Source organism: Peromyscus maniculatus, chromosome 4 (assembly GCF_049852395.1).
Source record: "Peromyscus maniculatus bairdii isolate BWxNUB_F1_BW_parent chromosome 4, HU_Pman_BW_mat_3.1, whole genome shotgun sequence".
In the NCBI taxonomy this organism is placed as follows: Eukaryota; Metazoa; Chordata; class Mammalia; order Rodentia; family Cricetidae; genus Peromyscus; species Peromyscus maniculatus.
In genome coordinates this window covers 108,715,245-108,732,885 of record NC_134855.1, presented here as the reverse complement: position 1 = coordinate 108,732,885, position 17,641 = coordinate 108,715,245, and the positions used below count along the sequence as shown (strand labels likewise).

Sequence of the window (17,641 nt, the reverse complement as noted above, 5' to 3'; positions counted from 1 at the left end):
ACTTGCCTGCAGGCCAGTCCGATGGAGGCACTTTCTTCATGGAGATACCTCTTCCCATTTGACTTCAGCTCCTGTCAGATTGACAACCCCCACCCCCTCCAAAAAGAAAAGAAAACCCTACTACCCAGGACAGTAGACTTCGTCATTCACTCTGGATCAAGGAGCTAGTGAAAAGTGGTGCTGAACTTCAACCCACGAAGCCTTGCTCTGGAGACTGGTTGTCCTGACCGCTTCACAGTGTCCCTAGCTGAACTGGAGACCCATGAGACGTTTCTTTCTTCCGTGTAGGTCATCATCAGCATTGTAACCGGTCTCCCTGGCTGTCACGCCAGCAAGCTCTGTGCTTTCCTGGTCACTCTGCACAAGGAGTACGGCAGGTCGGTACGGCTTCTGCTTTGGCCCTGGGGAAAGAGATGGTGTGCCCAGCTGCCCTGGTGGGGGAGCCTTAGACATGCGCTGCCATTTGGTGGGACATTGTTGGCACAGAAGTCATCCACCACCTCCTCGTTAGATAGAGCGTGCTTAGTGCCTTGGTTAGTAAGTGTTGACAGGTTAACCAGATCCTCACATCTAGTGGTTTTGTCCTATAAACATTCTTTTTATTTGGGAGGTAGAGTCTCCTGTAGTTCAGGCTTGCCTTGAATGTGCTGTAGCTGTAGCCGAGGATGACTTTGAGCTCTTGACCCTTCTGCCTCCACCTTCCAAGTGCTATGTTATAGGCATGAGCCACCACACCCAGCTTTTGTGTGTGTGTGTGTCTGTCTGTCTGTCTCTCCCCTCCCCATTTCCTCCCCCTCCCTACCTCCTTTCTCCTCCCTCTTCTCCCTCCCCCTCCTCTGTTTCTCCCCTCTCTCTCCCTCTCATGCTCCTTCTCCCCACCCATGCCTCTGTCTCTCTGAGATGGTGGCCTCAAATTCATTGGAAGTTCTCTGCTTCGCTTCTTGAATGCTGGCATTACTGGCATGTGCCACCATTCCTGGCTCTTGTTCTAAAACATTCTGAATTTTTGACCTTACCCATTTCCTACTAGTTTTACCAAGCATGAAACTAAAGCTATTTTATTCAGGAAATCACTGTCAGGTCAGAAGTCTTTCTCATTGCCGAGGCTTTCTGACTATACATTACCTGTCTTTTTTCCTGGTGGATGGAGATTTCCTACAAAAGGTCCAAGGATCTTGGTTTTGGGATATTGGGCTTCTAACCCAGCTAGAGGCTGCTGCCTTTTTCTGTGATGCTACAATAGCTCTCTCTCCATAGATAGTAGCATGTCTTTGAGAGTACTGTTCATATTTAAATCCATGGCTGAGCTTCTCAGGACCAGGCCATATGTAGCCTTATGCTAAGATTGCCTTTGCTGTTTCCAGATGGATGGTGTACCGCCAAATCATGGACAGCTCTGAATGTTTCCATGCTGCCCATTTCCAAAAATACCTCTCCAGTGCCCTGGAGGCCCAACAGAACCGCTCTGCCCGACAGTCGGCCTACATCCGCAAGAAGACCAGACTGCTGGTGGTGTTACAAGGGTGAGTGATGGAGACTGGGGATGGAAGTGAGTATGGGGACCTTTTCATTGTTGTTACCTTGTATGTGCCCTAATGCTAGCGGCACTCCTCAGAAAGGCCAGGATGCTATTGCCATACTATGGCTAAGGTAAACTGATAGCTACACATGTTTTGATTTTGGCTTCCATATTGTAGTATGTCCAAGAGGTGAGGAATTAGAGAATCTGGTAAAGATTCTACAGTAATTCGTAGAGTGATTCATAATAGTCTTTAAACCTTGTCATCTAGATATGGGAGCCTCGTCTGCCTTATTCTGAAGTCCCTATAAGTACCATTATTGTCAGAGAAAAGGTGGATTCCTGCCCGTGCCCGTGTGTGTGTGTGTGTGTGTGTGTGTGTGTGTGTGTGTGTGTGTGTGTGTGTGATGTAGATGTGTATGTATGAATGTGTGCCCTGTGTACTCATCACCCATGGAGCCAGAAGAGGACATAGGATGTCTTTGCATCTTGTATCCTTGCTGTCTGTCTGTCTGTCTGTCTTGCTCCTTTGAGTCAGCATTTGTCACCGACACTGGAGCAGGGTGGCAGCTCCTGTCTGTCTCTCACAGCACTGGGGTACAGGTGGACACAGCCATGTCTTGCTTTTCTTTCACCTGGGTGCTGGGGATTCAGACTCACATCCTCATGTTTGCAGAGCAGATGCTTTACCCACTGAGCCGTCTCCCCGGCTGAGAAGGGAGCTTTGGCAGGGTCTGTGCCACTGCCCTGGGCACTCTGTTCACCGGCCTTCCATGGAGGAACGCCTCACACCTGGACCTTCATCACCGGGGCCCAGAACAGAACAGAACAGGGGCCGGGCTTGTTTCTGGTGCTATGGTTGTGTGTGCTGTTCTCACAATAATTAGTTGTCTCCAGTTAAGAACAGGCGCAGATCCAAAGCTCTGTCTGGACTCCTGGGTATAATGATGGGACCTGGAAGGAGCCAAGATGGCTTTCCACTGGCAGAGTGCCCCCTGGGACCTGCCTGCACTGATGGACTTTGTTGCAGTCTGACCCCGTCTCGTTTCCCTTCTTTCGGCCCTTTAGGCCATGGCCTTGTCAGAGGGAGAATTGGGCCTTGAAGCCAGTTGTTTTTTGAGGTTTTCTGTTGCTTCTGCCAGTCAGAGGAACGGGCCAGCCCAGCATCACCACCTTCTGATGTGCCCTTGCCAGACCTGAGAGTCACTGGGAGTGGGGACCTGGAAGAGAACTTGGCAGCTTGTCAGTGTACACAGCTAAGGTCATTTCCATTATCCATTATTTTAGAGAATATTGTTGATTCCTTATCTCTGACTCTACAAGTCTGTAAAAACGTTGGATATTTAGCTGCTTGTGGTCTGCTGTCTGTCATAACCAGCTCATGCAGCATAGACCCAGCATTCACCCAATTATACCACAGGGTATGAGGGACACCAATAGATAGAATAATGGCTAACCCCAGCCATAATGGCTCACACTTACAATTCTAGCACTTAGGAGATAGGAGCAGAAAGATCGGATGGCATACACTTATAATTCTAGCACTTAGGAGATGGGAGCAGGAAGATCGGATGGTACACACTTATAATTCTAGCACTTAGGAGATGGGAGCAGGAAGATTGAATTTGAGGCCAACCTGGATTATATGAGAGTCTGTCTCAAAAAAACAAAACAAAAAAACAAAAAAACAAAAAAAAAAAAAAAAAAAAACAGCTAAATGCTGTTGCTCTTTACTAAGGCACTTATAGATTTGACCCTTTTTTTTTTTTTTTTAGAGCCAACAGATAACATACAGTTACAGGATTTATAGTTATACAACCCCTTGACACTAGACATTGAGGTTGTTGGTAAAGGAAGATGCCAAGGGCTCTTCATATCAAGAATTCCTGGGCTGGAGAGATGGCTCAGAGGTTAAGAGCACTGACTACTCTTCCAGAAGTCCTGAGTTCAATTCCCAGCAGCCACATGGTGGTTTACAACCATCTATAGTAAGATCTGATGCCCTCTTCTTCAGTGTAAGGAAACATGCAGACAGAATACTGTATACATAACAAATAAATTTTTAAAAAAAAAGGAATTCCCTCCCTCTTTCATCTTACTATGTCGTCCAGGCTGGCCTTGAACTTGTGATCATCCTGCTTCAGCCAACAGAGTACTTGGATTGCAGATATTCACCATAACACTTGGCTTATTTCTCAAATCCAGCTTCTATTTTCATCAGTATATATCTGATTTTTTTAAAGTTTTTTTTATGTGTATGAGTGTTTTGCTTCTGTGTATATACATATAACATGTACATGCTGTGTCCACATGAGGACCAGAAGAGGGTGTCAGATTCCCCTGGAACTGGAGTTAGAGACAATCTTATGCTACCATGTAGTGTTGGGAACTGAACCCACATTCTCTGTAAGATCAGCAAGTGCTCAGAGGTTCAGTGCACTTGCTGATCTTACAGTTTTGTGTTTGAGACAGGTCATTTCTCATGGGCCAGCTTTACTGTGTAGCTGAGGATGACTGTGAACTTTGGTCTGCATCTCAAATGCTGGCATTACAGGCGTGTGTCACTATGCCCCGTTTATATGAGCTGGGAATTGAACCTGTGGCTTCCACTGTAGCAACTGAGCTAGACCTGATCCCAGGTCCTCGAGTGCTCTTTTAATCTTAAGACTCAGACTTGTAGTTTAGGGATAGGGTAGGCAAAAGGGAGATAGAGGTGGTTATAAAAGGGCTCTTTTTCAGAAGTTCTACATCTTGACATAAAATAAATACACCTTGAAAAAAAAAAGACAGGCCTTGCTCCATTGCCTTGGTTAACCACCCGCTTGTTACCTTGCCCATGCTAGACTAGCCTTGAACTCCTCTATTTTCAAAGGTGTTGCTGTAAGAGCCTGCAGTGTGTAGGGCTCCCCTGCACCCAGGCCTACCCAAGCACTGCACTGGAAATAGACACACAGATGCCCAGGGAGAGAAGCCAGAGAGCAGAGCCTAGGTAGGGCTCACTGAGCAAGCCAGGCAGAGTGACCCAGGCTGGGGATCCTTGCACTTTGGAGGCTGGGGCAGGATTCCACAAGTTGGAGGGCAGCCTGTTCTAGGTAGCAAGTTCCAAGCCACCATAGGGCTACATAGTGAGAGCCTATATAAAATAAAAATAAATAAGTAAACACCCCTGGAGCTGCCAGACACCTGTGGGAAACTAGAGCTTAGCACACCCTGTCTGCCCTGCAGCTCTGATGGTTGGGCAGGACCGAGGATGATGTTCTAATCTGGGACAAAGCCGAGGGCCTTTTTACAGGTGAGTAGGAACTCGGGACACAGCTCTGTCAGTCTGCAACCCCACCCACCTCCCACTGCTCTCCCAAAGGCCCACACAGACACAGGCCCTCTGATCTGCCAGATGCTCGGGTCTGACTTCCCTCCCTAGACTCAGACCTTTTGGTAATAGTCTGGGTCCCTTGGGACAGGGCTGTCCCCTGTGAGGTGAAGAGGCCCCTCAGAGTCATCCCAGGGTCTGCTGGAGGTCGAATGTCCCCTTTATTGATCTGAGTTGCTTTAGGCTTCAGAAGCGGTAACAGTGAACAGCCGCTTTATTGCAGAGACAGTGAGCAGACAAATGAGGGAAGACGGGACAGCAGGATCCAGGAGAGACTGTGGCTGAGTCAGCACTTTGCAGACGAACGGGGGAGGGGTGCAGGGTGTGCAAAGGAGCGTGACCATCACTGCAGTGTGTGACGGCCCAGGATGTCTCCATAAGGTGCCAGCTGACGTAGCTCAGTGGTGCAGTACTCAACTAGCATGTGCAGCACTCTGTGAGTTCGATCCCCAGCACCACAAAAAACAACCGAGTGCCACCTGAGCAGAGACCCGAAGGAAGCCAACCAGCCAGCCAAATGCCAGAGGAGAAGAGCATCCCAGCCCGGGGGAGCAGAGTACAAATGTAGAAGTATGCCTGGCATGTTCAGAGAGGACCCAGGAGGCCCAAGTGCGTGGATTAGGGGAAGGGATGGGAGGAGTAACGCCGTTACCCCTGCGCTGTGAGAGGTCAGGTGGCACGGGGCTGCCTAGCCCACAGACAGGGGCTCGACTTCCGCACTGAGACAGAAACCAGTTTTGAGCAGAGCAGTAATGCGATCTGTCCAAGGGCTTAGCAGATCCCTCGGCTTCTGTGTTGAGAACAGTTGGCAGTGAGGCAGGACGAAAGTAGGGGGGCAGCTGGGCGGCCTTTGGGGTGGCCTAGGTGAAGTACGGTGCACTCTGACCCAGTGGGAGTGTGAGCAGTGATCTCTTCAGCGTATGCTGAAGGGTAAGAGAGCAGTGGAGTCAAAGAGGATGCGGATCTTTTGGCCCAGTGTCTGAAGAGTGAAGTCCTCTGGGCTTGGAATAACAGGAACCTGGGAGGAACCTGCTCGAGGGTTTGGATTACAAACACATTCGCTCCTAAGTGAAGACATCAGACTGGTTCTGTAAATAAGATTGGAGGGAGTTCCAGGCAGAAGATGGGGCTAGAAATGGCATTTGACAGATCTGATGACCCTGTGAAATGGGAGGGAGAGGAAAGAACTAACGAAAACAGAGTCTGGCAGGAACCCCTGAGTTCTGACCGAAAAACACAGTCACTTCTCATCTCCAGAGCAGATTGGCTCTTCCACCCACTCTTCCCCTTTAGGGGAACCAAAAGAACTTGGGGATGAACAAGCATGCTGTGGATTCTAGGGGCTCTGGATCATAAAGTGAGGTACCACCAAGGAACTCTGGGACAGCCTTCCACTTTGGGTCTTCAGCCCTCGTCCACTCAGCCACTCAGCGCTCCCCTGTTCTCCTGTTCTGTAGCCCCAACCAGGAAGCTGACCATGTGTTTTCTCCCTTTAGTTACACAGATATCATTGACGTTGTCCAGGCCCTGCAGACTCACCCAGACCCAAATGTCAAGTCCTACTTCAGCATTGGTGCCGTCACAGTGTGTGTGGAGCCCCTGAGCTGCTACATGGAGCACAGGTAGACACTTAGGACCACCTCCAGCCCACGATGTGGTGTTGAAGAGAACTAGCCATTTTCCCTCCCCACCAGAATGAGACAGGCTTTACACATGTTTGGTTTGTGGAACACATCGGCCTGCGGTGTATGCAGTAAGGACCCCATGACTCTGTTTGCATGAAGTCCTAAAAAGGCGCAGAGCAGAATAAACCACCGCCTGTGGTGGTTGAATTAGAATGACCTGCCACAGGCTCATGTCTTAGAATGCCTGGTCGTTCCCAGTTGATGGAACTGTTTGGAACAGATTAGGAGGTGTGGCCTTGTTGGAGGAAGTGTGTCACTGCCTTTGAGGTTTCAAAATACTAGAGTGATTCACAGTACTCTGCCTTCTAGTAATTCACCTCTGCCTCCTAGTTTTATATCAATATGTACTTTTGGATCAAGCTCTCAGCTGTTCCTGCCACTTTACCTTTGTTCCTCCATCATGGACTCCAGCCCTCTAAGGCCACTTGCCAATTAAACACTTTTTTTAAAAAGATTTGGTTTATCACAGCAATGGAAAGGTAGTTAAGGCAACATACAAGTCCATGTGTTCTGAATACTTGTCTCCTTCACTTTTTACATCAGCACTATTGGCCCCTTTTCATGTCATAGGTTTCGTGTCCAGCCTTGTGATAGGATGTGATGCCTTGTGGGAAATCTTTGTGAATTGACATGGGCTTCAGTGAGAAAGGAGGGAGGGCCCAAGAAGGGCCTAAGTGATTGCACCCAAAGTCACAGGCACTTAGAGACACAGACACTTCCAGGAATGTATGTGCTGTGCAGCAGGTGATTGAGTGGCTTATATAATTACACACACGCGCGCACGTGCGCGCGCGCACACACACACACACACACACACTCGGAAGTCAAAGCCTCTGGTATGGCTAGCCCTTCCTTTGTTCCTGGTCTTTTGGTCTTGCTGGTAGCACATGAGAGTTCTTCCTAGGAATCTTAAGAAATTATGAGAGTCAGGAAGGGAACTGGATTCACAGCCTAAAGTAGGAGTTACCAAATTTGGTTCACTTGGTATTTGTCCAGCTATTTTATAAAATTAATTAAAGAATGAAGCTTGTGCTCCTAAGCATCTAACTTGCTGGTCTGGTAACCATGGAGCTCTGTGGACCAGATAGACCTAGACCTTGCCTCAGGCCCACTGTGTGGATGCCTGGGCAAGATGCTCAGCCTCCTTTCTAACCCTCCACCTACTCCTCTCTTCGTAGTGATAACAGCAAAATCATGTCTAACTGCTTGTATGTTGTTCATACTTATGGGAACTTGATAAAACTCATTAGTGGTAGCTCCCTTCTCTAAAAGGAGCATTATAATAGTTGGGAATTTTAATTTTTTCTTATTTTAATTATCTTTTTTTTTTTTAATTTTTTAATTTTCGGGACAAGATTTCTCTGTGTAGCCCTGGCTGCCATAGAACACACTCTGTAGACCAGGCTGGCCTCGAACTCAGAGAGAGCCTCCTGTCTCTGCCTCCCAAGCGCTGGGATTAAAAGTATGCCACTACCACCCGGCTGCCATGTAGGAATTTCTATGGAACATGAACTTCAGTGCAAAACTATGAATGTCTTGGATAACTATAGGTCTCAATGCTCAGGACCACCTGACTAATTATCAGTCAGCTTTATGCTTTTGTGGGAAATAATGATGACTCTGAAATAAATGGTTTTGAAATACATTTTTTTCCTCCTTAGATTTCTCTTTCCTAAATGTCTTGACCAGTGTTCACAAGGTAAGCAGTATGTTTTACTTCCTGTTTGTATGCCCGTCACATTCTGTTCAGAAGTAGGCTTTTCTCTGTGCTGTTACCTTTCTGGAATCTACAATACAATACAGAATTGGTCCAGGGAAAACTTTGACAACTTCCTTGTGTCCTGCTGGGTAGTCACACATCCTCAGGAGCTTTTCTTTTGATGCTGTGGTTCCCACAGCAGCAGCACCCCTGCCCTGGCCTTGCTGCTGATGAACAGTAAATGGAACCTCTGGATCAGCAAGGTCATTAGGGGTCCTGGAGATCCAGAATAAATTATCAATTCCTGCAGTGGTGCTGAGATGCTCAGCGCTATCAGGGGAGATGTGGGGGGTAGTGGGGAGCTGACTGGGCATATACTTAGGGGGGTGAGCTTCCTGAATCACCACAGCAAGCAAGCATCTGACAGAGGAAAACAGCTTGGTATCCTCAGCATGCTTGTGCCCTGCTGATCCCATTGCCGGGCCACAGGGACAACAAAAACAATACCCCAGAGCTGTCTTGGCAGACAGCTGAGCTGGCTGCTGCCCAGGCATGAAGCTGAGGACTCAAGTCTTGTCGAACTCGGTAGACCAGGGAGTAGCAGTCCCCCCTTGCTGTCTTGAGACAGAATCTCATGTAGTCCCACCTGGCTTCAAATCACTAAGTCACTATGTAGCACAGGCTAGCCTTGAACTCCTTACCCAAGTGCCAGGTTAGTATAAGCTGTCATGCCTGCCTTCAGCAGCAGCAGGGTGGAATAAAGGTTGTCTGGGTCCACCCCTAATGCCTAATCCAAGTAGATTTAGATTTTGTGGAGGTTGGGTTGGTAGGATCTGTTGACAAACTAGTTGTAGGGCCTTAGTTGGAAAAGAGACACTCAGAATGCTTGTTTTCTAGTTTAGAGGATTAGGAAAGCTGAAGATAGCTGTCTTTGAATAGAAAGCACAAGAGATACAAAGTGAGTTCCAGGACAGCCAGGACTGTTTTATAGAAAAACTGTCTCAAACCCCCGCCCACCCAAAAAAAGAAAGCACAAGAGAGACACTGGAACCGGAGGTAATATGGGAGGCTTTCTGGTCCTTGGTTCTAGGCTCCGAAGCCATAATCAAAGACAAAGGCCGGGACAGATACTCAATATCCAGATGTGGAGTTGAAAAGGTTAGAAGGCCAGAGATGTGAAGGGGATTGGAAAATCCTGGAGACTGAAAGGTGAAATAGGAATTAACAGTATTTCAAATATCAAAGACAGAATAATCAGTTATGTTTGTTTAATATTGCAGAGACCTCAAGGGAAGGATGATTTAAAAAACAAAGCAATTAAACAAACAAAAAACATTAGTTTTCCAAGTGCAAAGGGCACCAGTGACCTCAACATGAAGGTCTGAATAGATAGGTCAGAACCCAAGTCAAATCTGTGTTAGTACAGCAGGTGAATCTGTATAGAAGCCAGGCATAGTAAGTCCCAGGCCAATCTGTGACTGTATAGTGAGACCCTGTCTGAAAAAACAAAGAATTGCCATTTCTGTCATCTAGTAGTGGGAACATCTGGGGTGCATAGTGAGATTGTCTTCTGTGTGTGCCTGTGCGTGTGGGGGTGGGGTGAGGTGGAGGGGTGTGGGTGTTTGACACAGGGTATTGCTGTAGCCCTGGCTGGCTTGGAATTCACAGAGACCCTCCTGCCTCTGCCTACTAAGTGCTGGCGTTAAAGGAGTGTACCACTACACCTGGCTGAGACCTCTGTCTGTCTGTCTTTCGCTTTCTCTTTCGTTTTTGGCTTTTTGAGACAGACACAGCTTCTCTGTGTAGCCCTGGTTGTCCTTGGACTTGCTCTGTAGGCTGTCCTTGAATTCATAGAATTCTGCCTCCTGAATGCTGGGATTGAAGGTGTGCAAAACCCTCGGGTTTTGGTTTTGGTTTTTTGTTGTTGTTATTGTTTTTTAAGCTTTTGTTCATTTGTTTCTGAACTATTTGCTGAAAAATAGGAAATAAGCCTGAGGGCTGAAAAGGCCACTAGTCTTGATAGAGGAAGTCTGAAAGATTCTAGAGCTAACAGTTGGGCAATGATGACTTATTCAGACAGTGATAACTTCCAAGGAATAGAAGGAAGTGTTTGCTTGGCTGGTAGTACTTGCTTACACAACTGGACTTGGTAGCTCACACAATCCGAGCACTCGGGAGGCTGGAGCAGGAGAATTATCACAAGTTCCAGGCTTAGCTACAGAGTAAGATCACATCTCAAAAAATAAACAAAACCACCAGGCCAGCGGTGGCGCACGCCTTTAATCCCAGCACTCAGGAGGCAGAGGCAAGCGGATCTCTGTGAATTTGAGGCCAGCCTGGTCTACAGAGTGAGTTCCAGGACAGCCAGAGCTACACAGAGAAACCCTGTCTTGAAAAATAAACTAAGAAGCAAACACAAAACAGATGAACCTACAGAGACGTGCTGACCTTCCTTGACCCTTCCTCCTTCTGGTCAGTGTTGGAGCCACCTCCGTGACACTGTCCCCTCAGCACCTGCCCCTTTTGCTTTTTGAGGCCTAAGCACAGATGGTAGGTTCCCCAGACAGAGAGTCTTGAGGAAATGATCTGTCTTCATCATCCATGAATCTGGAGCCGCTCTGGGCCGCTAGCTCAGCCAGAAAACCCCTTTAGTGTCCATCCTTCCAGGATGAGGCAGGCAGGCTGGACTCCTTTGGGCACTTGGTAGTACATTTCATTAGTGATCCCTTCCAGGACATTGTTCAAAGCCAGTTTGTCTCAGGGTTTGTACTTGCTACTGTGTGGGCAGATGGCATTATGGTCATAAGTTGGTTTTTTGGTTTGTTTGTTTGTTTGTTTATTTTTGAGGCAGGCTCTGTGTATCCCTGGCTACCTAGAACTTAGTGTGTAGACACCAAGCTTACCTCACAGAGATCCACCTGCCTCTGCCTCCCCAGTGCTGGACTCCGACCTAGCTGGTCTGGCTCACCTTGGATGGGCAGGAGATTAAAAACAAAAACAACGAGTGTCTCTCTCCTCGTTAGAGATTCAGTGGCTGTCTTGGAAGTGGGATCTGCCACCAGGAGACAAGTACTTCATGTCCTGAAGGAGCTTATTACCTCTTTGCTCCTGTTCGTGACTCAGGCTCCCAGGTTCTCCCCCAGCCCCAACAACCAGGGACCATTTTACAGTGATAAAAGGACTGTATTGTAGTCTGAGGTGATATGTCTTATATAAACCTGGGTGATAGGGAACAGTTTCTTTTCTTACTGTTCTGTACAGTAATGCTTTAATGATAGCAAGGGCTCATATTATGTTTAGCAAGGCTCATTATAATGCTGACTTAAAGCAAAGTGAAGGTGTTTTAACTCCCAGAGTTTGGAAGTGTATATAGAGAAAAGAAGGCAGTTTCGTTTATTCCTGGGCTGCTGAAAGTCTTTAGACTAGTCTGGGGTAGCCAGACAGCAAAGATGTTTCTCTGTTCTTGGGAACAGGTCAGGTTAGACTGCCTGCCTATAGCCCTGCTTGTAACCTTGGTCAGTCTTGGCGTTCACTTTTGATACAGAGCAGAAAGAAACTCCTGACCCCAGTAAGGTGGAACTCCTCACTATGGCCTGTTGGCCTGTGTGCCAGACAGTGGCTCCTCTTGCCTCGCAGATGGCATTTCCTCTTGGCAGGTGGCAGTTTACATAGCTGGGCTGAGGAATGCGGGAGATAATCCTCTTGCTCTCTTGCTGTGGAGTGAAGCCCTTTTTCTGTACCCAGTTCCTGACCTAGACTCCTACCCTACATGTCCATACAGCACATGTATAGCAAGCAGAATATTTTAGATGGGGTCCATCTAACTGAGCCCCACAACCTGGGCAGGAAAGGGGGCAGGCCAGGACTGTGCCTGTGACCCTGGTATTCACTGCTGAGAAGGGCAGGTTTGTACTAGTTGGACTTGCCCTTTTGGCTAAGGAAATATCCTAGTCTCTAGGCCTCTGTAGATCTCTCCTAGCTTTTCCTGGCTCCTTACTACAAGATCCACCATATTGTTCTTTTCTTCTGCCCATGGTAACCTCACAGTCACCTTACAGGGTCTGGCTCCCTTGTCTGCCAGTCCTGGAATGTCTAAGACTTCAGGGATTCTATCTGCTTGCCTGTGGTGCCACATTTTGGGCATGTCCTTATGACCTCGACCTACTCTGTTCCCAAGGGTTCCAGTGGTTTCCTGTGGCTGCACCAAGGTGTGGGGATCTGGCATCAGGTTTTGTGGGCCAGCCCTTGATGTTCTCTGCAACCTCCACAGTGACCTCCAAATGAAGTGTCAACACAGGGGTGCCCCAGTGTGCCCTCATTCCTTAGCACTGGCAGAGGAAAGTCTGTCTTAACATGACAGGTTTGGGATGGAAGGGGAATATGAGTAGCCTTTGGAATGTGAACCTTTTCAAATAAAAGAAACAGGCTGAAGAGATAGCTCAGCGGGCAAGAGCACTTGCTGCTCTTCATAGGACCCAAGTTTGGTTCCCAGCACCTATTTGGTGCTGGCTCACAACCATCTGTAACTCCCCAGATAAACTCCTTCTGGCTTCCATGAGCACTGCACACATGAAATACAAACAAACACACATACACATAAATTTAAAAGTTAAAAGAAAGGCCAGAGAGATGGCTCACCAGTGACTAGCACTTACTGTTCTTATAAAGGGACCAGGTTCAGTTCCCAGAACCCGCATGGTGACTTCCAACCTCCTATAACTCCCAATTCCAAGGGATCTAACATCTGGCTTCTTTTGGGCTCCTGAATACACATGGTGCACATTAATTCATGTAGGGGTATACACATAAATAAAAATCTTTAAAAATATAGAACCAGAAAGCTGAGAGGTGGTGGCGCACACCTTTAGTCCCAGCACTCAGGAGGCAGAGGCAGGCAGATCTCTGTGAGTTCGAGGCCAGCCTGGTCTACAGAGCAAGTTCCAGGACAGTCAGGACTACACAGAGAAATCCTGTCTTATAAAACCAAAAATAAATAATAAATAAATAAAATAAAACCAGACATGGTGGCACATGCTTTTAATTGTAGCACTTGGGAGGCAGAGACAGGCAGATCTCTGTAAGTTCAAGGCCAACCTGGTCTACAGAGTGATGATAGTTCCAGGCTAGCTAGGGCTACAAAGTGAGACCCTGTCTCAAAAAACCAAATAATTAATTAAAATAAAATAGATGAAACGGTAGGTATGGAAGTGCATACCTATAACCCCTTCACTTCATAGGTGGAAGGAAAAGAATTTCAAAGTTAGCCTCAACTGTAGAGCAAACTCAAAGCCAACCTGAGTTTGCACTAACAGATACTAAGAACAGGACTAGTATCTCAGAACCTAAAGGTTAAGAAGCAGGTTTGTGCTCAGTCCTAGGGTAAGTGATGCCTAATTTTTGATAGTCTTTGGCTGTATACATATTACAGAAAACTTTCTGTGAGTCTTTTTCTCATTGTCTTGTGTTACTGTCAGCAGTTAAGAGTCCTGGCTGCGAGCCTGATGGTAGCGGCAGACTCCTTTAATCCCAGCACTCAGGAGACAGAGGCAGGTGGATCTCTGTGAGTTCAAGGCCAGCAGAGTGAGTTCTAGGACAGTCGGACAGTCAGACAGTCAGGGCTACACAGAAAAACGCCGTGGGCGGGGCGGGGGCGGTGGTGGTGCTGCTCTGGAGAGGACTTGGGTTGGATTTCCAGCACCTACATGGTGGCTCACGATCATCTGAAACTCCAGGTCCAAGGGATCCAACACCCTTTTTCAACCTCTGCCGGCACCAGGCATGCACATACAAGCACGCAGGTGAAATATTCATACATGTAAGTTAAATAAGTCTTTTTAAAATATGAAAAGCAAAATATTCTTGAAGCAGAAATTTACACATAGAGTGGATATTTTGTTTATTTTTTAGTTTATTATTTTTACTGTTAGCCATTTTTTTAGGAGTTCTATTCAGAGATACACAGTGAAATATTTTTGGATGAAATATTTAGATTTATGAGATTGACTTAAAAAATCATCCAGTAGGCACCAAGACCTGGGCCCCTGTGTCTTAGAATCCTGACTTGGGTAACGAGAGAATGAAGAAAGAACAGATAAACATACAGAAAACCTGGGGTTAGGTGGCCATGAGTTGTGGCGCAGATGCACTAGCAGCCAAGAGACTCAGATCTTTTACTGTATACAGCTGGAGGAGGAGGTGGGTTGGTAACCTTTGAAGGAACACTGTAGAGAAGCAGTTTGAGTCTGCAGTCAACTGGTTTTAGTTGATGAGTAATCTTTTGTAACAACCATACTTGGGCCAGAGGAAGACTTTGCCATTCCTCTGAACCTAACCCACAGAAGGCCTGCCATTCTCTTGGGTCTGAGGCATTGGGATTCTTGGCATGGCCATGTTCTTGTCGCTGACACATTCACTCATGACTTCATCAGCTCCCCACAGTAGAGGGAGGGGCGAGAGATGGACAAGGGTAAGGTATAGATAGATAAAATATAATTAGCTAAGTATTGATAATTCTCTCTCTCTCTCTCTCTCTCTCTCTCTCTCTCTCTCTCTCTCTCTCTCTGTGTGTGTGTGTGTGTGTGTGTCTGTCTGTCTGTCTGTCTGTCTGTCTCTCTCTGTCTCTCTCTGTCTGTCTGTGACAGGGTTTCTCTGTGGAGCCCTGGCTGTCCCAGAATTCACTCTGTAGACCAGGCTGGCCTCAAACTCAGAGATCACCACCTCTGCCTCCTGAGTGCTGGGATTAAAGGCTTGTACCACCATGCCCAGATAGTATTGATAATTTTTTTTTAAGATTTATTTATTATGTACACAGTGATCTGTCTACATGTATGCCTGCATGACAAAGAGGGCACCAGATCTCATTATAGATGGTTGTGAGCTGCCATATAGTTGCTAGGAATTGAACTTGAGACCTCTGGAAGAGCAGCCAGTGCCCTTAACCTCTGAGCCATCTCTCCAGCCCCTTGATAACTCTTAAAACCAGAGGATAGGGCTATAATTTTCTAGTTTGGTACCTATTTGAATGGTTTTCACTTTATTTTATTCTGTTAGTGTTTTGCCTGCATGTATATATGTTTGTGCACTGTGTGCTTGTCTACTGATGGTTGTGAGCCGTCATGGGTGCTGGGAACCAAACCTGGGTCCTGTTCAAGAACAGCAAATGATTTTAACCACTGAGACATCTCTCCAGCCCCCTATTTGAAATTTTCACAATACAGTATAAATAAAAATTATTGAATAGCTGACAGATCTCTTATAAACCTAAGGCCAGCTTGATCTGCATAGAGCATTCGAGGACAGCCAAGACTACACAGAGAAACCCTGTCTCAGAAACCAAAATAATAATAATAATAACAATTTCATTGAATAGCAAAAAATGCAATTGAAGAGGTTCTAGATTTGTTTCAGTTGGTAGCATGCTTGGTTAGCATGCTTGAAGTCTTGGGTTTGATCTCTAACACCCCATAAACCAGTGCATGCCTATAATCCAGAACTCAAGAGGTAGATAGAGGCAGGAGGATCAGAACTTGAAGGTCATCCCTAGTTACATCCTGAGTTTTAGGATATCCTGGTCTAGACCCTGACCCCACCTCCCAAAAAAGCATTAATCTTATAGCAAAAATGGTCTATATCGATAAAAACTTTATAAACTATATTTATAACTGTAAAAATAGGTTTGAATTTTGAAGTATAGTTATGCTAGAATAGGTAATAACTTTGCTGATTACTAAATTCTCCATAGTTTTGTGAATTTTACATCTTTATACAGTTGTGGAATGTTGTCATTGTTACCCATTCTACAGATCCTCACATGGGCTCCCCTTTTTTACCATGTCACTGTATGAACATCTGTGTCAACGCTGATGGTGGAATTGTGTGACTCTGAATATAGCTGTCAGCACCTAATGTGTAGTGACGGCTTGGTAGTAATAAATGGCTGTGGCTTGAGCTGCTGAAGGCAGATGGCACCAGTTTCTGATAAGGTTGAATGTAAGGGATGCGGAAAAGCTCTCTGATCAAGAACTCCAAGTAGCAACTGGAAAGTTGAGTCCGGAGAAGCTACATTAGTTTGGGGAGCTGTGAGATGACTTAGTGGTCAGGTTGCTTCTACAGTCCTAGGTGACCTGAACTCAGTTTCTGTCCCCACGTGGTGGAAGGAGAGCCAACTCATGCCAGTTTGTACAGTGCATGTGCGTATGCACATAACGATGCTGAGAGGGTGAAAAGAGACTAGCAGTTAGGCTTAGTGGCTTACGATATAATCCCAATGTGTAGGATCCTGAGTCAGCAGGATTGTTGTGAATTCATGGCCACACTGGGCTACATAATGATTTCCAGCAAGCCTAGGCTGCATCTTAGTAAAACCATGTCTCAAAAAGCAAAAAGCCAGCCATGTGGCACACATCTATAATCACAGCATTCAGGAGGCAGAAGCAGGAAGATCACCACAAGTTGAAGTCCATTCTGATCTACATAGTAAGTTCCAGGCCAGCCAGAGCTACAATGTGAAACCCTGTCTCAAAAACAAAACAAAATATATGAGATTAGGAAGTAAAGCAGCTAAGCATTCCCTCTTAAGATGTGGCAGTTCCTAGAAGGGGAGAAAGAATGGTGGCCGAGGTGGTCAGTGGGAGCGGCAAAGGCCCACATTTGTGTGAGCCTGCAGCCCCAGTCAAGACTCTGAAGGCTGATGTGTTTTGGTTTTCTTCTTCAGGCTTGGTGAATAATGTGGTGTTTACCAGTCACACGATGGAGCAGAGGCACCCTCTCCTTGTTCAGCTGCAGACCCTCATCAGGGCTGCCAACCCTAGTGCAGCCTTCATTCTTGCCGAAAATGGGATGGTTACAAGGTAAACTTGTGCAGACTCCGCTCGTGTGCCCAGCCTCTTTCCCAGGTTCCCCACTGGCTGGCTCCCTGGGTCCTCCCGCTGTGTCTCAGACACATGTGGTGGAAGGAAAGAACTGATTACTGCAAGGTGTCCTCTCACCTCCACATGCATGCTGTGATGCACGCGCACACACACACACACACAATAATAATAATAATAATAACTGCTACTTTTTTTAATGTGTGTAGGTGTTTTGCCTGTGGGTATGTCTGTATACCACATGCATGCCTGGTGCCCACAGGGTCCAGAAGAGAGTGTCAGATCCCCTGGAACTGGAGTTACTGATACTGTGACCTACCTTTTGGGTGCTGGGAATTAAACCAGGGTCCTCTGGAAGAACAGCTAGTCCTCTTAACTGCAATGCCACCTCTCTGGCCCTGTAAAATGCCGTTTTTGTTTGATATGGGGTCCCACTTTGCATCTCTGGCTTGCTTAGAACTCAGAGAGACCCACCTAGCTCTGTTTACTAGGCTCTGGGGT

The 17,641-nt window shown here is 46.7% G+C and overlaps 1 protein-coding gene across 3 annotated transcripts in view; it reads left to right on the top strand.

The window, feature by feature from the left end:
- Dnaaf9 (dynein axonemal assembly factor 9) overlaps positions 1–17,641 on the top strand; it is a 138,846-nt gene that overhangs the window by 105,735 nt on the left and 15,470 nt on the right. For all 3 annotated transcript variants that reach the window (XM_076570653.1, XM_076570654.1, XM_076570655.1), the window contains exons 26-30: positions 289–377; positions 1,365–1,523; positions 6,386–6,511; positions 8,236–8,273; positions 16,987–17,122. In XM_076570653.1, coding sequence (XP_076426768.1) covers positions 289–377; positions 1,365–1,523; positions 6,386–6,511; positions 8,236–8,273; positions 16,987–17,122 — 548 coding nt within the window. The remainder of the gene's footprint in view (positions 1–288; positions 378–1,364; positions 1,524–6,385; positions 6,512–8,235; positions 8,274–16,986; positions 17,123–17,641) is intronic.